Source organism: Bos javanicus, chromosome 13 (genome assembly GCF_032452875.1).
Source record: "Bos javanicus breed banteng chromosome 13, ARS-OSU_banteng_1.0, whole genome shotgun sequence".
Classification (NCBI taxonomy): domain Eukaryota; kingdom Metazoa; phylum Chordata; class Mammalia; order Artiodactyla; family Bovidae; genus Bos; species Bos javanicus.
Genome location: NC_083880.1, coordinates 43,683,117 through 43,705,821, shown reverse-complemented (window position 1 = coordinate 43,705,821; position 22,705 = coordinate 43,683,117). Strand labels below are relative to the sequence as shown.

The 22,705-nt window shown below is 41.5% G+C and overlaps 1 protein-coding gene across 2 annotated transcripts; it reads right to left on the bottom strand.

Moving 5' to 3' along the window:
• Positions 1-258: 258 nt before the first annotated feature.
• LOC133259263 (dihydrodiol dehydrogenase 3-like) lies at positions 259-22,181 on the bottom strand. Of its 2 annotated transcripts, none has more exons than XM_061436514.1 (10): positions 21,982-22,181; positions 18,728-18,955; positions 16,703-16,870; positions 15,730-15,846; positions 14,269-14,346; positions 13,734-13,856; positions 4,485-4,594; positions 3,382-3,547; positions 3,107-3,189; positions 259-460 (listed from the first exon to the last, which is right to left on the bottom strand). In XM_061436514.1, the coding sequence occupies exons 2-10, from the start codon at positions 18,809-18,811 to the stop codon at positions 418-420; spliced, it is 972 nt and encodes a 323-aa protein (XP_061292498.1). In that variant the 5' UTR covers positions 18,812-18,955; positions 21,982-22,181; the 3' UTR covers positions 259-417. The 2 variants fall into 2 exon arrangements, with proteins under 2 accessions (XP_061292498.1, XP_061292499.1); XM_061436515.1 differs by having other exon boundaries at positions 18,728-18,860.
• Between the last annotated feature and the right edge of the window lie 524 nt (positions 22,182-22,705).

Here is a 22,705-nt window from a genome sequence, read left to right as displayed (position 1 = left end):
TTCTTTTTTTTCTGTTTCACATATGATATTATACATTTCTCAATGCCATTCTCCCAAATCATCCCACCCTCGCCTTCTCCCACAGAGTCCAAAAGACTGTTCTATACATCTGTGTCTCTTTTGTGGTCTCACATACAGGGTTCTCGATAGATCAACTAATTCATTTTTGACAAAGGAAAAGGCACCAGGAGGTTATCTTTATTTTCTATCCTTTCTCTTTCGCTTTCCAAATTATTTTGTTATCACGAAAAACTAGAATTCATATTTTAAGTCTTCTTTATTTCATAAAAAATATTTTAATGATAAACAGGCTTCAAAAGTTCATACACTTCTCTTAAACATCTCCACCAAGGACAGAATGCTCTTCACAACCCTGGAAAAGAAGTTCTGGTAGAATGCATGGTGGACAGCTCACAGTCAGTATTCTTCAGAATATGGATACTCAGGGTGATCAAGTGCCCTAAAAGAGAAAGAGGGGAAATAATTGATTAAATCTGTCATATTGTCACAGAGATCATTAGTCTGTGGATGCAGTCAGGATGGGCTAAAACTCTAAATCTATAAACACATCCATTTTCTCCCCCAACAAGCACACTTCAGGTGTCTGCTCCATGTGCACACGGCACCTGCATATCCAATCCCAACCTTCACGTGTAATATTCACCCCATAATGACAGGTAGTTTGACTCAGGTTACAATTTATAAGAGGGCACAGACCTAGGGGTAACTGTGGAGGTCATTTCAGACACAGGTGGAACTTTTGACCCTAAGTGGTGAGAAGGATCACAGTCAAGGAATTCTTTGCTGTTTTTCATAAATCCATTCAACAGAAAAAAAAAATATTGAGCACCCCTCAAATACAGGGTGCTTTCATTAAGGTATTACTATTAAATTGAAGAAATACCACATACACCTAAACAGTCTTACTTATAAAAGGTGATTACTGCTTTCTTAATTTGTATTATATAACTACACTCATTATTAATTAATATTACTGTTGTTTTCCTTCTTTATAGCCTGATTTTTCTTTCTAAATTTGTCCTTTTCAATTCAGTTCATTAAAGAGTGCATCCTGAGCCATTCCATGTGCCAGGAGCTGTGCTATCAACATAAACCTACAAGGATGAGTAAGTCTAGGTATTCACAGAATAATGAAGGAGAGCACAGAATATACATAACGCTTTTGAGGACAGAAAAGTAACTTGCTATCTTTTCTCATTTTTCATCATGTCTTTTTTCAGAATCATAATATACATATACATAAGTATGCAGGCATACTAAGTCGCTCAGTTGTGTCCAAGTCTTAAAGACCCTATGGACTATAGCCCACAGGCTTCTCTGTCCATGGATTCTCTAGGCAAGAATACTGGAGTGAGTTGTCTGCATTCCTCTAGGGGATCTTCCCACACAGGGTTCAAACCTGCATCTCTTATATCTCCTGCATTGGCAGGTGGCTTCTTTACCACTACCGCCCCCTAGGGAGTCCATATATATGTGCATGTGTACTGTGTGCTAAGTCGCTTCAGTTGTGTCTGACTCTTTGCATCTCCATGGGCTGTAGCCCACCAGGTTCCTCTGTCCATGGGATTCTCCAGGCAAATACTGGAGTGGGTTGCCATTTCCTTCTCCAGGGGATCTTTGCAACCCATAGATCCATCCTGCACCTCTTAGGTCTCCTGCATTGGCAGAAGACTTTCTCACCATTAGTGCCAACTAGAAAGCCCATATGTAAATGTACATATAAATATATATATCTTCTTTACAAACAAGGAGGCTTCCCAGTGTCTCAATGGGTAAAGAATCTGCCTGAAATGCAGGAGACACAGGAGACTTGGATTCAATCCCCAGGTTGGGACAATCCCCTCAAGATGGTCATGGCAACCCACTCAAGTATTCTTGCCTAGAGAATCTCATGGGCAGAGGAGCCTTGCGGGCTATAGTCCATAGGGTTGCAAAGTCAGACACAACCGAAGTGACTGAACACTACAAACAAGGGGAGTTTTGAGATCTTTCATTTGAAACTAAATCTTCATTTTATCACTACTTTGTGTTCCCTTTTCTCTAAACTCCCTCCAAACATCTCTCTATTTGATTACTCTTCTGTCTCTTCAGTCCTGACATCCTCCTGCAGTAATTAGGCAGCTGGAATTCCATGGTACTAAGTAAAGTCAAGAAGGTAGGAGCTCCCAGTGGATGGATCCCTGATGGTCAAAGTCTACACTAGGATGAGTCTTGACTCAAGAAACCAGAGAGACCCAGATGATCTTATCAGGTGTGTCCAGCTAAGGACAGAAGTCTCTCTCTGGAAGGTCAGTCCATGATATACTCAAAATTCATTAGGTGACATTTTAAGGGTGAGGAAATGGGAGATGTGTTGGGGAAAAGATCAATAAAGAGATAAATTTGGAATAAATAGATGGTGTCTTGGTAAAGAAAAGTCCATCAGGGAGAAAATCCACCAGACACTTAGGAGAAGAAGTGGAGCCAGGCTCACTGTGACTTCTCACACTGAAGCATGTTGGCCTTCATGGGCCCCTCCTCCAGAAATATCAACAATGCATTTACAATTGTGTTAGGATAAGCAGAAATGTAATTCAGGATGGATTTCTTACTATATAGTCATTACGTATCATTTCCTCCTGATTCTACAAAGAGTTAAAGATGAAAGATTTGCATCAGTCCTTGAAAGAAGGAGCCTGGTGGGCTACAGTTGATGGGGTCCATAGAGTCAGACAAGACTGAGCAACTAACACTATCACTTTCTGAAAGAAGAATGGGCTACAGGCACTGTGCCCTCTGTGTTTCCTGGGTCTCTGGGCCCTGAGAGGAGGAACACCAAGCACAGGGATTAGACACAACGTAGTGAATTCACCACAATGTCAACACTGGGGATTTTACTGATTGTCTGTCCTGGGTCCCAGTCACATTTCTGTTGATCAGAGACAGAACCCTAGAGGAAACCTCTGATCTGAGGTCTGCAGGAAGCCCCTGGTATACTCCTACACTGGAAACCAGGGCTGTCTCCCTGAAATTAAGAAAGCTTATTCCTCTGCTGATCTATATGCTAGAGAAAACAGTATATGTGGAACATATACAAGTCACTTACTGTTGAAAATCATAGTATCTTATATTGCTGTTGAGGCCATCAATTGCTTTCATGTCTTCCAGAGTCAGTTCAAAGTCAAACACCTGAAAAGAAGGAAGAATCACATTAATCTTTCCCCCAAGGAGCCAGCCTCCCCCTGGGGACTGGAGGAATTTCCAGCTGGATGGGGACAACTACAGGGGAAAGGGAAGCCATGTTTGTCCTCAGTTAGACAAAGAATGCCCCTCGTGAAGCATATTCTTTAGAAGCCCTCTGCCCACAGCCCCACTCATCACCTGTATGTTCTCTTTGATCCGCTTTTTGTTGTAACTCTTGGCCAGAACCACAACCCCACGTTGTATCTGGTAGCGAAGGGCAACCAGAGCTGGGGTTTGCTTGTGCTTTTTGGCAATGGCAGAGAGAACTGGGTCCTCCAAGAGAAATGGGAGGTTTGGGTTCACCCTGAAAGGAAATTCAGAAACGGTGAGTAGCTAAGACTAAGTGCTCAGTTTATGAAGAGGCTTCCCAAACATATCAGGTATGTCACCTCTAGACCAGCGCTTCTCAAAGTGTGGTCCATGAACCAGCATCATCAGCATCACCTGGGATCTTGTTAGAAACACAAAATTCCATGGCTTAGCTGAAGACAAACTGATACAGAACCTCAAATATGTCACCTCCTATTCTGTGATTACAGATCTCTGTGGGTGATTCAGATGCATTATTGAGTTGAGACCAGGACTGCCGAACTCATGGAGTTTGTTTCTTTATTACTTCTCTGTGGTTATTTTTCTTTTCCAATCAATGCTCAAAAGTAAAGACAATGGTATGAAAGGAGAACATGATGCGAAATATTGGGAAATATTTTATTTTTCATTTTTTTCTAATTTTCACTTGTCTCAGCTGTTGATAAAAGCAGAGTAGTCTGAAAATGAAGACAATGTATTTCATAATTATTTACATTGTGTAGTTCCTCTACAAATGTTTACAAAAATGATTCAACTTGTACTTATTTTTCAATCATGATAAACCTGGAAATTGTGTATTATTATCCTGATTTTAGACATACAGTGAGGGAGGCTTGGCAAGTCTATTATACTAATATGCTCATTAGTCCATAAATAAGTAAATTATGAGAAAGCTTATGTCTTAGTTATCAACTGGGGGATTATATAGAGATTTTAATGCAGAAACTTGTGTTAAAATGTATATACAAGACACATGCAATGTAAGATATCTAGCTGGGTGATGAAAGACAAAAGAGGATTTCTCCCATCTGTCTTCTCTCCCCTCTACCCTTTGAGAGTTGTCTCCAAAGCACTGAGTATGGAACAATAATATTTTCATCAGAAAAGGAGTTTTAGATAAACTCCTTGTGACCATCAGTACTGCTCATTACCATTGTAATGTCCGCTGGGCTCCCAGAGCACCATAGGCAACCAGGACAATATCGTGTGACTTGCAGAACTCCAGCAGCTTGCTCTGGTTGAGATAAGGGTGACATTCCACCTGTAGAACACCAAAGAGAAAAGAGTGTCAGATTATATGAAAAGGTAATACATCAGAGAAAGCTTAAAAGTAAGAATTATATATGCTAAAGAAAAACTGTGTCACATCAAATTACAACTGGAAATATCAAGGAAAGAATTTGTTTTAATTATACTTTTGTCCCCTGAAAAGGTAAAAAATAATGACATTACTGAGAATAAGTAATTCTACCAAACAGATCTTGGTTGCTGAACATGACTGAACAGACCAAGACATGTGCTTAATTCCAGATGTGGGACAGGAAAAGGGCTGTCTAAGCTTTGGACACCAAACTATGCCAGAAAGAAAGAAATTGCACAGTCTTATGAAGAAATGTCTGAAGGACAAAAGAACCAGTTTGATGAATTCCCATTGGTGACATTTCAGTAGATTTGAGCATCAAAGGAAACCTCCAGTGAAAGCAAATGTAGCAAACAGAAACAATAAAAATCCCTGAGAGAGGAAGAAAGAGCAAAAATGCTTCTCTCCACAAGTAAGTAAGTAAGTGAAGTTGCTCAGTCGTGTACGACTCTTTGCAACCCCGTGGATTGTAGCCTACCAGGCTTCTTCGTCCATGGGATTTTCCAGGCAAGAATACTTAATCTTTTCTCAGAAACTGACAGTTAATGTGAAAGAGTGCAGTGTTTTCCCCTGTCTTATAAGAATAGATGTATTTTACCCTGAATAATGAGGGAATTTTACTTTTACAATAAAATGTCAGGTCAGAAGATTAAAAAGAGCATTTAAAATGGAAAATAATGAAAAATGTTCCAATGAAATAATTAATTCAGTGGAAAGTCATCAATGGATTCTCAACCATTACATGAAAACTTGGGGGAAATCAAACTTCCCCTGATGATGGTTATCATTCAACAGATGACTAGATAATTTCAAGAGGGAAAATACACATTTCCAAGTAAAATATCCAGCTACTAATAGCTTTACCAGAAGAACAAAAGTACTGTCACTCACAGTGGGACAACTTGTCACCTTGCACTTCCTACCGGGGTTCATTTAGGGACAAAGCATGCAACTATCATTTTCTTGTCAAAATATTTAACCTTAATGTAGCAAGGAGTTCAGATTTAAGTACTAATTTACATAATCTAGGATTACAGGAACAAGTTAATTAGCATCACAAAATAACAATGATAAAGACAGTATATTTGTCCAAACCTTGCCTGGATATCTTGGTAACACAAAGACTGAGTGACCATTTTACATTAAAAGAGCTTAAAATGACTCAAAATTACATGTGAACCACAATCAGACCCAGGTCAGCAAAATATTGTTGCAGCCTGGCAGAGCAGAAACCAGAACCTGCCCCATGGCTCAAGGGTGCGGCAAACTGTGCCCTCATGATTGTGCTAGTAAGCATGCTGAATGGACAGACTTGGGGCTGGGCATGCTCTCTGCTCTGCTTCACTGCTGGCCCCTGCGTCCATCCCTGTGGAAACAAAACAAATGTTCCTGATCAACAGCAGAGCCTCAACTTTACTTCCTCTTTATGGAGCGCTGATCAAACTCCCCAGTATCGCTCTTTCCTAGTGATCTCATGACTTCTGCCCATAAAAGTGCGGGCTGAAAGGAGATGTCTTGGCTTCCTGCCATGGAGAGCAGGAGGGCCTACTGATCCCCCACTTGCAAATTAGATGTGTCTGTCTTTTCATTAGGCACTCGCCCCTGGTTCAGGTCTTTCTCACCCTCTGTGCTGGACATGGCAGGTGGCCCCTGAACAGAGACCTGAAGTCAGGAAGGATTCCTCCGAGGGAAGAAACTGAAAGTGAAGACATTGAGCTGTAGGTGAGACACATGGATCGTGACCAGGCCCTCAAACTGTAAGGGTGGGAAGTCCCTTGTTGTCCAAGACATGGTGTCAATGGGGAAGGATTTGAGTAAAGCTGAGAAACATCATCTCCAGCTTTTGAGGCACCTTCCCCAGACTGCAGGGGCACAGGTGAAAGAGGAGCCATTGACACAATTGCTAAGAGAGGTGGTTAAATATAATCTTTGGTTTCCGGAGGAAGGCACTCTAGATATTGAAAATTGGGATCCAGTGGGAGAAAATTTGAAAACAGCACACAGGAGAGGGGATTGCATACATGTGATGGTATTTGTCACCTGGGGGCTAGTGCAATTGGTCCTATACCCTATACAGACAGAAATAATGTGAGAAGACGGTGTCCTCAAACGTCTTGTTAACCCTTCCACCCCTTTGCCACCCAAGCTCAAGGACAATTTTCCACCACCGCCACCTCCACTGGGTCCAGAAATGTCTCGGGAGGATAAGCCGCTGACCTGGTTTCAGCGGGCATGGCCTCTGCCCTTCCTATGGGTGCTTTAGACATTAAGGACCATCTCCCTTTCCCAACGATTACAGGCCCAACCCCAATAGTCCCACTCGGGTTATTGTAACCCATGAAACTTTTGACATCAGGTTTTAAAGGAACTAATTCTAGTGTTAGACTGATTGGGGTCAATTCTCCATATACATACATGGGAGCTGTTGGAAATTTGCTTGCATGGGAGATGCTCTCCTTACAATGTTAAAATGCTAGCCAAAACAGCTTTAAGTGGTCCCCCAAATTTACAGATTTTTGCCTCTTATACTGAATTGTGTCAATAGCTAGCCTGTATTAATTTGGCCAATGGAGATAATCTCACTTTTGAAATGTTCATAGGCACAGGGCAATATACCAGTTTAATAGCGCAATTGACTTATGAAGATATACTGGTGGGAGCATATGTACAGATTGCAAAATGCTGCTGAAGCAGGGGCAGACAGTATGAGAACTCAGCAAGCCTACTGGTTCATTTGTTAAAATATTACAGAGACCCAAAAAAGACTTCACTGAATTGGTAGACTGGATCTCATCTGCTCTCCACCATCAAATTAATAGTCCTACAGTGGAGGACATTTTATTAAAACAATTATCCTATGAAAATGCCAATAAAGATTGCAAGGCTGCCCTTAACACTATTTGTCAAAATGGCAGCCTTGGTGATTTTGTTCGAAGGTGTCAAAATGTTGGTACACAGGCTCACAAACAAGCCAAGCTAGCCCAAGCAATTTGTGCTGCCTTTAAAAATAATTTTAGCTCTTCCCATGTCAAATGCTTTCAATGTGGAAAACCCAGACATATGAAAAAGGCTTGCTGTTCTGGGCCCAAAACAGATGTTACAATACCTCCGTCTACTGGTGAAAATAAAACATCAGGACTGTATCCTAGGTACCAAAAAGGCAGTCACTGGGCTAATCAATGCAGATCAAAATTCCATAGGAATGGGTCCCCTTTGCAGCCCGGCAACTGCCATCAGGGCCAGCCCTAGGCCCCACAAACAGTGGGGGCATACACTGTGAGGACCTCCAGCACACCCTTCAGCCTATCTCCAGCCTCTCAGTCTCTACCAGTGGAAGTGCTGGGTTGGACCTTCCACCCTGAGTAACTGTCTCAATTAATGAATTGGATTCCCACCCCCCACCACCACCCAATAGCAATCCCTACTGGGATCCAAGGTCCCATGCCACCAGGGACCATAAGACTCATTCTGGGCATAAGTGGCCTTACCCTTAAGGGCCTCCAAATTCTTCCTGGCCTTACTGACCCAGACTATTCAGGAGAAATTATAGTAATGGCTCTCTCCCTTTAATTCCATGTCATTCCTCAAGCTCAACAAATTGCTCAACTCCTTCTCTTGCCTTACCATGCCCCTAACAACTATAATCCTGTCACCAGAGGAGAACAAGGATTTGGGAGCACAGGTGATCAAGTAGTGTGCTTTATTCAACAAATACTCTCAGATCGGCCCACATGTAAGGCTAAAATCCAAGCAAAAACGTTCTCTGAAATCTTAGATTCTAGGGCTGACATTTCCATCATTACTTCTCCTCAATGGTGAGCTGATTGGCCCCTGACTGAACCCCAGGAAAAGATAATCAGGCTTGGGGAAACCTCAACAATTTGCTCAAAGTGCAGCAATTCTTCCTTGCCTAGGGCCCGACAAACAGCTTGCTCACTTCCAACCTTTTATTGCAGAAATTCCCTGTAATTTATGGGGCAGAGATCTGCTTGCCCATTGGCACCTAGTTCTCTCCAATAAGGAAAAGGCAGATCATACGATGGCAAGAATGGGATACCAACCAGCAAAAGAGCTAGGAAAGATTTACAGGGAGATCCTTCTTCTTTACCTATTCACCCGAAACTGGACAGAAAAGGGCTAATTGAGGGGCCATTAAAGTTTCTCTGCCACCACACGCCACAGCTCTAACATGACTTACCTCTAAACCTGCTTGGGTATATCAGTGGCCTCTAGCAAGGGAGAAACTTATACATTTACAAGCCTTGGTAGAAGAACAGTTTCAAGCAGGACACATAGAGGAGAATGCTAGTCCTTGGAATACTCCAGTTTTCACAGCCCATAAAAAATCAGGCAAATGGAGGCTGCTTCATGAGCTTTGATTAATGCAGTAATGCAACCCATGGGGACTTTGCAGCCTGGACTCCCATCCCCTTCAGCCTTACGTCAGAATTGGCCAATTATAGTGCTGGATCTTAAAGATTGTTTTTATACAATCCCCTTAGCCACACAAGACAAAGGAAAATTTGCATTTTTGGTACCCAATATTAACCAACAAACCCCCATGATACAGTACCAATGAAAAATGTTGCCTCTGGGGATGATGAGTCTACAAGTCTTCAAGATGGCGAAGTAGAAGGACATGTGCTCATCTTCTGCTGTGAGAACTGCAAAATTACAACTCGCTGCTGAACATTGTCAACAGGAGAATGCTGTATCCCACCAAAAAAAGAACCCCACATCCAAGGGCAAAGGAGAAGCCCCAGCAAGAGAGTAGAAGGGGCAAAATCACGTTTAGAATCAAAACTTGTACCCGCCAGGGACCTCGGAGGGCTCAAAAAAACCTTGTGTGCACCAGGACACAGAGACCACACTGAGACTGAGCCAGAACTGTGTTTGAGTCTCTCAAGCAGAGGTAAGTGTCAGCAGTGGCCTGCCGTACCCTTCAGTCAGTCTCTCCCATTAGGAAGTTTCCATAAGCCTCTTATCCTTATCCATCAGAGGACAGACAGACGGAAACCACAGTAACAGAAAACTAACCAAACTGATCACATTTGACCATAGACTTGTCTAACTCAATGAACTATGAGCCATGCCATGTAGGGCCACCCAAGACGGATGGGTCATGGTGGAGTTCTGACAAACATGATCCACTGGAGAAGGGAATGGCAAACCACTTCAGTATTCTTGCCTTGAGAACCCCATGTAAAGGCAAAAAGATAGGATACTGAAAGATGAATTCCCCAGGTCGATAGGTGCCCAGTATGCTACTGGAGATCAGTGGAGAAATAACTCCAGAAAAAATGAAAAGACAGAGCCAAAGCAAAAACAATGCCCAGGTGTGGATGTGACTGGTGATGGAGGCAAAGTCCGTTGTTGTAAAGAACAATATTGCATAGGAACCTGGATTGTTAGGTCCATGAATCAAGGCACATTGGAAGTGGTCAAACAGGAGATGGCAATAGTGAACATCAACATTTCAGGAATCATGACTGGACCGGATGAGTGGGCTGGGTGGACTGGAATGGGTGAATTTAACTCAGATAAGCATTAATTATATGTGGGCAAGAATCCCTTAGAAGAAATAGAGTAGCCATCATAGTCACCAAAAGAGTCCAAAATGCAGTACTTGGATGCAATCTCCATAACAACAGAATGATCTCTGTTTGTTTAGAAGTTAAACCATTCAATCTCACAGTAATCCAACTCTATGCCACGACCAGTAATGCTGAAGAAGCTGAAGTTGAATGGTTCTATGAAGACCAACAAGACCTTCTAGAACTAACACCCCAAAAAATATGTCCTTTTCATTATAGGGGACTGGAATGCAAAAGTAGGAAGTCAAGAGACACCTGGAGTAACAGGCAACTTTGGCTTTGGAGTACAAAATGAAGCAGGGCAAAGGCTAACAGAGTTTTGCCAAGAAATCACAATGGTCATAGCAAACACCCTCTTCCAACAATGCAAGAGAAGACTCTACACATGGACATCACCAGATGGTCAACACCAAAATCAGATTGATTATATTCTTTGCAGCCAAAGATGGAGAAGCTCTATACAGTCAGCAAAAACAAGACTGGGAGCTGACTATGACTCAGATCATGAAGTCCTTATTGCCAAATTCAGACATAAATTGAAGAAAGTAGGGAAAAACCACTAGACCATTTAGATATGACCTAAATCAAATCCCTTATGATTATACAGTGGAAGTGAGAAATAGATTGAAGGAATTAGATCTGATAGACAGAGTGCCTGAAGAACTATGGACAGAGGTTCTTGACATTGTACAAGAGGCAGTGATCAAGACCATCCCTAAGACAAAGAAATGCAAAAAGGCAAAATGGTTGTCTGAGGAGGCCTTATGAATAGCTATGAAAAGAAGAATACTGAAAGGCAAAGGAGAAAAGGAAAGACATACTTATTTGTATGCAGAGTTCCAAAGAATAGCAAGGAGAGATAAGAAAACCTTCTTCAGTGATCAATGCAAAGAAATAGAGGAAAACCATAGAATGGGAAAGACTAGAGACCTCTTCAAGAAAATTAGAGACACCAAGGGAACATTTCCTGTAAAGATGGGCTCAATAAAGGACAGAAATGGTATGGACATAATAGAAGAAGATATTAAGAAGAAGTGGCAAGGATGCACAGAAGAATTATACAAAAAAAAATCTTCACAACCCAGATAATCACAATGGTGTGATCACTCACCTAGAGCCAGACATCCTGGAATGGGAAGTCAAATGGGTCTTAGGAAGTATCACTAGGAACAAAGCTAGTGGAAGTGATGGAATTCCAGTTGAGCTATTTCAAATCCTGAAAGATGGTGCTGTGAAAGTGCTGCACTCAATATGCCAGCAAACTGGGAAAACTAAGCATTGACCACAAGATTGGCAATGGTCGGTTTTCATTCCAGTCCCAAAGAAAGGCAATGCCAAAGAATGCTCAAACCACCATATAATTGCACTCATCTCACACACTAAAGTAATGCTCAAAATTCTCCAAGCCAGGCTTTAGCAGTACGTGAACTGTGAACTTCCAGATATTCAAGTTAGATTTAGAAAAGGCAGAGGAAACAGAGATGAAATTGGCAACATCTGCTGGATCATTAAAAAAGTAAGAGAGTTCCAGAAAAACATCTACTTCTGCTTTATTAACTATTCCAAAGTCTTTGACTGGATCACAACAAACTGGAAAAGTCTTCAAGAAATGGGAATACGAGACCACCTTACCTGCCTCCTGAGAAATCTGTATGCAGGTCAAGAAGCAACAGTTAGAACCGAATGTGGAACAACAGGAAAGTGAAGCTGCTCAGTCATGTCCAACTCTTTGTGACCCCATGGACTGTGGCCTACCAGGCTCCTCCGTCCATGGGTTTTTCCAGGCAATGGTACTGGAGTGGGTTGCCATTTCCTTCTCCAGGGGATCTTCCCAACCCAGGAATCGAACCCAGGTCTCCCACATTGCAGGCAGATGCTTTACCATCTGAGCCACCAGGGAAGCATGGAACAACAGACAAGTTCCAAGTGGGAATGGAATAAGTCAAGGCTGTATGTTTTTCACCCTGCTTATTTAACTTATATGCAGAGTACATCTTGCAAAATGCCTGGATGGATGAAACACATACTGGAATCAAGATTGCTGGGAGAAATATCAATAGCCTCAGATATGCAGATGACACAACCCTTATGGCAGAAAGTGAAGATAAACTAAAAGCCTCTTGATGAAAGTGAAACAGAATGAAAAAGTTGGCTTAAAAATTCTACATTCATAAAATAAAGATGATGGCATCCAGTCCCATCACTTCATGACAAATAGATGGGAAACAATGGAAACAGTGAGAGATTTTATTTATGGGGGCTCCAAAATCACTGCAGATGGTGACTTCAGCCATGAAATTAAAAGATGATTGCTCCTTGGAAGAAAAACTGTGATCAACATAGACAGCGTATTAAAAAGCAAACACGTTACTTTGTCAACAAAGGACCGTCTAGTCAAAGCTATCCTTTTTCCAGTAGTCACGTATGGATGTGAGAGTTGGACCATAAAGAAAGCAGAGTGCCAAAGAATTGATGCTTTTGAACTGTGATGTTGGGGAAGACTCTTGAGAATCCTTTGGACTGCAAAGAGATCCAACCAGTCAATCTTAGAGGAAATCCTTCCTGAATGATCATTGTAAGGGCTGATGCTGAGGCTGAAATTCCAATACTTTGGCCACCTGATGCAAAGAACTGAGTCATTGGAAAAGACCCTGATGCTGGGAGAGATTGAAGGCAGAAGAAAAAGGGGACAACAGAGGATGAGATTGTTTGATGGCCTCAATGACTCGGTGGACTTGAGTTTGAATAAGCTCTGGCAGTTGGTGATGGACTGGGAGGCTTGGTGTGCTGCAGTCCACGGGGTTGCAAAGAGTCAGACATAACTAAGCGACTGAACTGAACTGATCTGAAATCACAAGATCTGCTCTAAATCCTGAGCAACTCTTCCATAAACTGTTAGGATCAACATAAGCGTTTAACTTCATCCTCTAACCTGGGTGACTTTCATAGTCTCCAGCACATTTCTCTGTACTGTGCTCCCTGTTGAAGCTGGGACACCAAGACTAAGGATTCAGGCATCCAAACTCCACACAAACCCTTAACACCTGTCTCACTTGGTTTTCTCTTTATTTACTTCCCATTCCGTGTTTTCATGGTCTTCCTTCCTGTACACAGTTTCATCTGAGCACTTTCACACCTGATATCTGGTCATGTGTTCAGCTCAGTGAAACAACTCCTTCCTCTAAGTTCTGGAGGAATTTCATCTCTGTTGCCTTCCCTCAGTCCCCACTACAATTGAGCAGGAAGCCATCCCCATCTTTTCCACCCAGAGTTGATCAAAGATACTGTTATAGATTCTATTTACACAGTCCAGACACAAGCTTAGTTCTGTAGAATCCCCTCTCCACAAAGGTCAGATGAACAGGAGGGAAGGACAGACAGACATCAGGCTCCAGTGTAAGAAGGAGGTTCTGAAGAACAGGAGGGAGAGGAGCCGAGCTGCTCACCTGATTGCAGACGGGCTTGTACTTGAGCCCCGGCTTGTTCAGGATCTTCTCCAGCTGCTTGTGGTTGAAGTTGGACACCCCAATGGACTTGGTCAGCCCTGTGTCCTTACACTTCTCCAGGGCCTGGGAGGGAGGGGTGGTGAACAGTCACTTGGAGTGGGCAATATAGCAATAAGAAATGCTGAAAAATCATTAAGAGGGTCTCTTGTCAAGAATAAGCATTGCTTATCAAGAAGATAAAGGGGAAGAAGGTCATGAAACAAGAAGAAGTATCATCTCTTCCTTAGAAAAAACCTGGAGAAGACAATCACATGGAACGAAAGAGATGTCTATCTACACTGTCCCAAATTCTCCAATTTTTTCCTCTCTGTGGACATTTCAGCAATGGTTCCCTCCCCTCAACCCCAGCATCCCAGCCCTTGGATTCATGAACTGCTGAGTGTGATGGTCCACAGCCCATTCTCACAAATGGAAGAGAGGAAGGAGGTTCCCCCTCTCCTGGCTCCTCCCCTGGTTCTCTCCTCCCCAGACTCACCTCCCATGTGCGACAGAGATCCACTGAGTCAAACATCGGTTTTCCATTTTCATCTGTTGGGAAAAGTGTCTCCCCTGGCTGGAATAGAAGCAGTCATTTCAGAGATATCACCAAATAATTTCTCCACTTTTAGCCAGCTTGCCAGGCACATCTGGTACTAAATGTGGATGCTAAACCTCCATGAGGTTCATTTACTTTCTGCATACTAATATTTGCAAAGAGGTTTGCAAATGGAGTTATCAGCAATGTCTTTAGAAGGCAGTTTTCCAGTAATCTCTTTTACATACTATATGTTTTCATAGATATAATTTTCCTACATTCTCATGGGAACTGTCAGTGCCTTAAGTGAAATTTTTTCTGCCCCTTATGCCTTTCCTCTTGCAAAATGCCTCTATTTTACTGCCTGCATAAAAATTGCAATCTTGACTTGGACTACATATAAAAATTCCTTTTCACTCTAAACATCTGATAGCTTCAGGACATATACATGAACCAGCAAGGTTCTCTTTAGGTTGATAAGCTTTGTGGAAGAAGCAGACATACTCTCAAATATTCTGGAGAATGAGGCTTGAACAGATCACGGTCATTCTGCCACCCATGGAAAATGCTGAGATAAAAAATAAAACTAAGAGTGATGTCATTATAAGGAATACAAAAACAGAGACATTTCTGTCAAGTATTAGGAATCCTTAAATCTATGTAGATGGGAATTGCCATCTACATAGTCCAATAAACTCTTTGGCAAAGGATGGCTTGAGCAGAATTCTGTATTCTAAAAAATTGTTCTGCATAATAGATGTTGTTCTTGCTGTTTTGTTTTGGCTGTGCCATGGGTTTGCTGTATCTTAGTTCCCTGAACAGGAATTGAACCCATTCCCTCAAAATACCCTGACTCAGCACTGAAAGCACATAATTCTAACCACTGGAATAACTGGAAAATTCCCCTCTACATAATGCAGTTCTTAATGGCTAAGTGCAGTCTGCAAACCTCACTATGAATCCAGGCGACAGCGGAGGCCAGGTCTCCTGAGTCCTGAGAAGACTGTGAGGTTTAGGCCCACCCAGAAGGACATCACCAAATCCACGAAACATGAAAGGGTGAGAGATGAGAAGACCTCATCCTGTTCAGGTATGAGGCCGTGTCAGCGCTCAGCATTCTGCACTAAACTCTGGATGTGAAATCCCAACTCCCAGGCCTAATCAGCGCCATGCACAGAACTCACCTATTTCTACTTCCTCAAGATTTTGAGACAGAGTCTTGGATTATTTAATTTGTTTCTCTGGAGACAGGTAAGAAATTCAAAGAACCTCCCCCAAAAGATGATCACAAATGATTAAGAGATCTACTCTAGTGTAATCATTCCTTCAACCTAACTAAGAAAACTCTTGTCAGCCATCCATGGAAGTTATAGACATTCTGACCCAAGAAATAGAACAAAGGTGATCACATAAATCACCTACCATCAAAGCCACTGGTTGATGAATAATATAGAGATCGACATAGTCCAGTTGAAGATCTTTCAGTGACTTTTCCAATGCTGGTCGGACCAACTCTGGACGAAGGAAAGTGGACCAAACCTGCAGAGATTAAACAAAGGAAGCTGTGGGAAATGATTGCTTCATGTGATTTTGTTTGACTTGTTTCACTTAATAACTAGACATTGTTATTGGTTAGCAAGAGATGACCATGGGAAAAAAGTTTCATTTCTTCCTGAGTTCCATTCTTTATCTAACCTACCCATGTAAACATCATTATTTGATTGAATTTATCACCCGTACATCTTTCACAATGGAATGAAATGAATCAAGATATAAATAACTTTATCAAATAATTACCATACCCATCAACTGACCTATGCTTGATAGAGTATAAAAGCAGAACCTTAGTCTACTTTGACCAAACAATCCATCTTCTCAAAATTAATTACTATCTTGTTTACATAACTATAAGGGGAAATGCTTTGAACACTTTAATATGAGCAGAACATAATTCAAGACACTTTGGCTAGATCTTGTATAATACACAAAGTGTCTCTCCCAATGCTCTCTTACTCTTGGAGCTGAGAACTGAGATTCAGAATGTGAAGAAATTTGAGAAACTCACCCAGATGATAAGAAAAGCTATAATCTGCTCCCAGGTCTATCTGATTCATTAGCCCATAATAAATTACACTGCTCTGGCCTGGGCTCAAAGAAATAAAGTGACTTTCATGTAAAATTAAAATTTGAACACACCATGATGATAAAGCTATAGTTGCACTCTTTTGGGAGAGGAGGACACAGTGAGAGAAAAAGGATACTAGATTTAAGATACAAATAAGTGTGAAAACAGTGGTACCAATAAGCACCTTCACTAAACTACTGCTTCTATTACCAAATTGTCATCTACCCCAGTCACTTGCACACATGTGCACAAACACAACACACACAGCACCTTTGAAGTGTAGAATATGTCTTCTCTTTTCACAGTGCCATCGGCAATCTTGCTTCGAATGGCCTGGCCAACCTGCTCTTCATTTTGGTATGTATAAGCACTGTCAATATGCCGGAACCCAGCCTCTATAGCAAATTTGGTGACCTCCACAGCTTCACTCTTAGGAACCTACATAAGCAACAAAAATAGTAATTGAATATCCAGATGATTAAGAGATTCCTAAGGCACAAGCTTAATCTTATCAAGAACCAACATTTCTTCATGCATTTGATTCATTCTGCATGTGTGGTGAGGAACCCATAACACTTTCCCTGCATGTTCCTGGTCAGTGATTAAATGGACACCCAGGAACCCTTCAACCCCAGGCTATCACTGGTTGATCACAGGCATCAGAGGACCCAAATACCCTCTAGGTTCAGTGATCTGGTGGTAAAACCCAAAGGACTCAGAATAAAATTGTAGTCATGGATATGATTTATACAGTGAGATGTTTGAAGCAAAATCAATAAAACTACAAGGGGATGGTAAATACATCAAGAAACCAGGTGAAAGCTTCTAAGACCTCTGTCTACCAGTGTTACCACACAGAAAACACCAAATAAAAGCTGTATCTATTCAAGGTGTAAAAAGTGATGTTCTCATGTAACTATTCATTGTTACCGATTACCACATTCAAGCTAGTTAGCAGACCCATCATCTCACATAGCTAACTTTTGGGGTGTTTTCATGAGGATACTTAATATCTATTAACTATAGTCACCAAACTGTACATCAGGTACATTTATCTCATTACAGAAGGTCTGGACCTTTGACCAACATCTTTCCATTTTTCCTAACCTTGTCCCCAGCTTCTGGTCACCATTCCTCTACACTCTACTTCTGTGAGTTCACTTTTTCAGATTCTACTTATGAAGAGAACATGTAGTATTTGTCTTTCTATTTCTGGCTTATTTCACTTAGCTTAATGTTCTCCAGGTTCATCTGTGTGGTTGCAAATGGTGAGATTAACTTCCTTTTTCAAGCCAAATAATATTGCAATATGTTTCTGTAATCCAGGATTTTTCATGTTTCAGGCAGGTAGATGCTTGGTCCAAGTTCCCCCTGTTGGATCTAGTCTCCATTTCTTTATGATCATGTGCCTTGTGGGGTGTACTGAGGAGTGAACCAGTGAGCTCTGTACTAGCCTGGACCCATTCCCTTCGCTCATCACATTTTGCAAAGTGAACAACCCCATCTTTTACCTGTAAAATGTCTTCTGTTCTGTAAATTAGAAAAGTGAGATTCAAAGTTTGAACAGTCAATTGTTGCAACTACATATTCTAAAGGCAAGATGGACAGCAAAGTTTCTGGCTTCCAGTCTAGAGACTTGTCTACTAGTCCCTCTTATACCCAAGGACTGAAAATGATACTTTAATAAAAAGGCACTACAAAATCCAAGGATATAGTAAAAAGCCTGGCATTATCCCTTCAAATGATAGTATAGTTCCCATCAGAAAAAGTTTCCAAGCAGAAGTACAAGGCCAAACACAGCTGGAGTGTGTCTTGCCTGGCACTGAGCAGGTATACCACAGGAGAAAAGCAATTCTCTCCCACTAGATTTCTGTCACCTTATCTTTAGGCCCTCCGACCTCAATTATTTCACTGAGTCATGTGTTTCTGAAGGAGGAAAGAGTTCTGAAATGATATATACAGAAAACACCGCCATTGCAATCACCCTCAAAGCCAGTCTGCTGACAGTCAGTGATCTTGACAGTTGAGTCTCACTCTTCTGCCAAGCTGGGAAAGAGATAGAAACTGGAGGGGAACCCAGAGTAATCTGCAGGTGAGCACAGCCTCAGACCCTGATGCAGAGTGAAGACTGGATGCTCGATCCCCTTTCACAGGACATGGTTCTGGCCTGATTAATGGAACCACATGATCCTCCTAGAGTCACCCAGGAACTCAATGCTTAAGAACCTTAACCTCCTTCCACTCATGTTGCATCCACTTACTATTTATATCTCAACCCCAAACCACCACACTTACCTCTGGAGGTGCACCGGTGCCAAATCCCAGGGCAGGAATGAAGTGGCCGTCATTAAGCTTCACTCTCTGACTTTTGGGATCCATTGTCTGTTTTGCTCCTCCGACTAAGTAGACTCCGATTTTTCTCTTCTGCCTTCACAGGTTATAAATGCCAGTGAGGTAATGCCCTAGCTGCACTCTCTAGTGTTAGCAGATACATTGTAGGAGGGGCAAGGTGAAATCAGTACCCTGGGCATAAGAAAAGGATTGAAGTCAATTAACTTGTTTGCATTTTTATCAGTGTAATCATTAATTACACTGATTAAATCATTGACCTGAGGTTAAATCATTAACCACAGGTATGCAGAAAATACCACCTTTATGGCAGAAAGCAAAGAAGAGCTAAAGAGCCTCTTTATGAAAGTGAAAGAGGAGAATGAAAAAGTTGGCTTAAAACTCAACATTCAGAAACCTAAGATCATGGCATCTGTCCCATCACTTCATGGGAAATAGATGGGGAAACAGTGGAAACAGTGACAGATTTTATTTTCTTTAGCTCCAAAATCACTGCAGATGGTGACTGCACCCATGAAATTAAAAGATAATTGCTCTTTGGAAGGAAAGCTATGACCAATCTAGATAGCATATTAAAATGCAGAGACATTACTTTGCCAACAAAGGTCTGTCTAGTCAAAGCTATGGTTTTTCCAGTTCATGCATCAATGTGAGAGTTGGAGTATGAGGAAAGCTGAGTGCCAAAGAATTGATGCTTTTGAACTGTGGTGTTGGGGAAGACTCTTGAGAGTCCCTTGGGCTTCAAGGAGATACAACCAGTCCATCCTAAAGGAGATCAGTCCTGAATATTCATTGAAAAAACTGATGCTAAAGCTGAAGCGCCAATCCTTTGGCCACCTGATGGGAAGAACTGACTCATTTAAAAAGACTCTGATGCTAGGAAAGATTGAAGTCAGGAGGAGAAGGGGATGACGGAGAATGAGATGGTTGGATGACATCACCAACTCAATGGACATGAGTTTGAGTAAACTCCGGGAGTTGGCGATGTACAGGGAGGCCTGGCATGCTGCAGTCTATGGGGTTGCAAAAAGTCAGACACAACTGAGCAACTGAACTGAACTGAACTGAATCATTAATTATATAATGTTGAGATTGAATGAACAATTATTGACCATATATTAGACTAGAAACCTCCACATAACTTTTTTTTCATTGTCTAATATGAAGCTTGTGCTGTGCTTAGTTGCTCAGTCATGTACCACTCTTTTGATCTCATGGACTGTATTCTGCAGGCTCCTAGTCCATGGGATTCCCTAGGCAAGAAAACTGGAGTGGATTGCCATGTCCTTTCTCCAGGGGATCTTTCCAACCCAGGGATTGAACCCAGGTCTCCCGCATTACAGGCAGATTCTTTTTTTTTTTTTTAATTTAATTTTATTTTTAAACTTTACAATATTGTATTGGTTCTGCCATATATAGAAATGAATCCACCGCAGGCATACATGTGTTCCCCATCCTGAACCCTCCTCCCTCCTCCCTCCCCATACCATCCCTCTGGGTCGTCCCAGTGCACCAGCCCCAAGCATCCAGTATCGTGCATCGAACCTGGACTGGCGACTCATTTCATATATGATATTATACATATTTCAATGCCATTCTCCCAAATCATCCCACCCTCTCCCTCTCCCTCTCCCACAGAGTCCAAAAGACTGTTCTATACATCAGTGTCTCTTCTGCTGTCTTGTATACAGGGTTATTGTTACCATTCTTTATCATCTGAGGCACCAGGGAAGACTAGAAACTTCCACACAATTTTTTTTTTCATTTTTCTAATATGAAGCTTGATTTTGATCAAACATCAGTTGAAATAATTAACTATCTTACAGTATACACATACACACATACAGTGAAGTGAAACTCGCTCAGTCATGTCTGACTCTTTGCGACCCCATGGATATAGTCCTATATAGGCCATGGAATTCTTCAGGCCAGAACACTAGAGTGGGTAGCCTTTCCCTTCTCCAGGGGATCTTCCTAACTCAGGGATCAAACCCAGGTCTCCCACATTGTAGGCAGATTGTTCACCCACTGAGCTATCAGGGAAGGTGCTGATACACATACACACATATAGAGAATCACACAATTTAAGGGAGTGATTAATAAGCATTTTTCAAAATATTATTTCTTAGTAAAGAAAACTTCAAATGAAGATAAATTTGCCTTTTTACTTTCCCCACCACCATAATTATGTTGCTATCCAGACCTGACAGTGGTGATATCCTGAAAAGAATCCCAAAACCACACATTCTAACAGAGTGTTTTTTTGAGATTAATTATTAACAGTTTCAGGATACCATGTGTAGTGTGCAAACAGACCCTTACAAGGGTTAATCCTTGGACTTAGTTGTATAACTTTTTGTTTTATTTTATTTATTTATTTTATTTTATTTTTTAACTTTACAATATTGTATTGGTTTTGTTATATATCAAAATGAATCCGCCACAGGTATACATGTGTTCCCCATCCTGAACCCTCCTCCCACCTCCTTCCCCATACCATCCCTCTGGGTCGTCCCAGTGCACCAGCCCCAAGCATCCAGTATCATGTATTGAACCTGGACTGGTGACTCATTTCATATATGATATTATACATGTTTCAATGCCATTCTCGCAAATCATCCCACCCTCTCCCTCTCCCACAGAGTCCAAAAGACTGTTCTATACATCAGTGTCTCTTTTGCTGTCTCCTATACAGGGTTATTGTTACCATCTTTCTAAATTCCATATATATGCATTAGTATACTGTATTGGTGTTTTTCTTTCTGGCTTACTTCACTCTGTATAATAGGCTCCAGTTTCATCCACCTCACTAGAACTGACTCAAATGCATTCTTTTTAATGGCTGGGTAATACTCCATTGTGTATATATACCACAGCTAAGATATCATAATGGAAATGATAACGATTTTATTTACTTTACTATCTTGCTCAATGGTTACTCATAAAAGAAGAATCTGTACACAAGTTAAATTGTTACAAATATGGGAAGAGTCAGGGAAATCAAGAAGTATTGATACAATGGGATGTTGTGAAGCTGGAAGTATTGAATTCTCCCTTAGAAATGTGAGAAAACAATCAGAAACCAGATGAAAAACCTCACAGGAGCTCTAGAAACGAACAAAACTACGGGAATACATTAAACACACTATCAGGAAAATTCCAGAAGAGAGCAGAAGGTCATTTCATTTACTCCCACTTACCGCTTCCCTGACTTGTACACATCAGTCTTGATCTGTAAAGGGCGGCAGTTCAGCTCCCAGTTGCCTCCAGCAAACCAGATTGATCACAAAAACCTTAATGCAATGTTCCAACCTATTTGGGTGTTGCCTGGAGACTGGTGTCTGTTTTTCATAAACCTAAGCTTAAACTAAAGAGCAGCTGGAGTGGCTTATTACTATTGCAGGGAGACTATATATATATATATATATATGGGGCCAGGGACAAGGAATTAAGGGTGGAGACATAGACTAGAGCATATAAAACCTTAAATGGAACAGGGTGTGGATTTAGGGGACGGAAGGCATTCAAAAACAGCCATATATTCAGGAGAATCAAAGAGGCACACCTACTCCAGGCAAGATGCTGACTCAGAAATGAACTCAGTGCCCGTAGCTTAACTATTGGGCTAATCCCAGGACTAAAGTCAAGTTAACTAGTGAAGGCCAGTCAGGACATGGCACAAGTCTACAAAGAGTGGGTATTTTGTGTTTGTTTCAAGTGCCCAGTTGTGAACACATTCACACCCCATACACACAAAACTCAATATGCATCAAAGACTGACACATACAAGACACAAATACGGAACTCTTAGAAGAGAAACTAGAGGGAAAACTTCATGGCATTAGATTTGGATATGTCACCGATATATTATGGCATCCATAAGTGATGGTACCAATAAGTGATGGCATCCAGTCCCATCACTTC

What these genes read in the sequence shown, in the direction of transcription:
- LOC133259263 (XM_061436514.1), bottom strand. Translation starts at nt 18,811, where the DNA reads ATGGATCCCAAAAGTCAGAGAGTGAAGCTTAATGACGGCCACTTCATT. An exon ending in GCACCGGTGCACCTCCAGAG is followed by an intron (nt 16,871 to 18,727) that starts GTAAGTGTGGTG and finishes TTGCTTATGTAG; the next exon opens with GTTCCTAAGAGTGAAGCTGT. An exon ending in ATCAACCAGTGGCTTTGATG is followed by an intron (nt 14,347 to 15,729) that starts GTAGGTGATTTA and finishes CTTCTATTCCAG; the next exon opens with CCAGGGGAGACACTTTTCCC.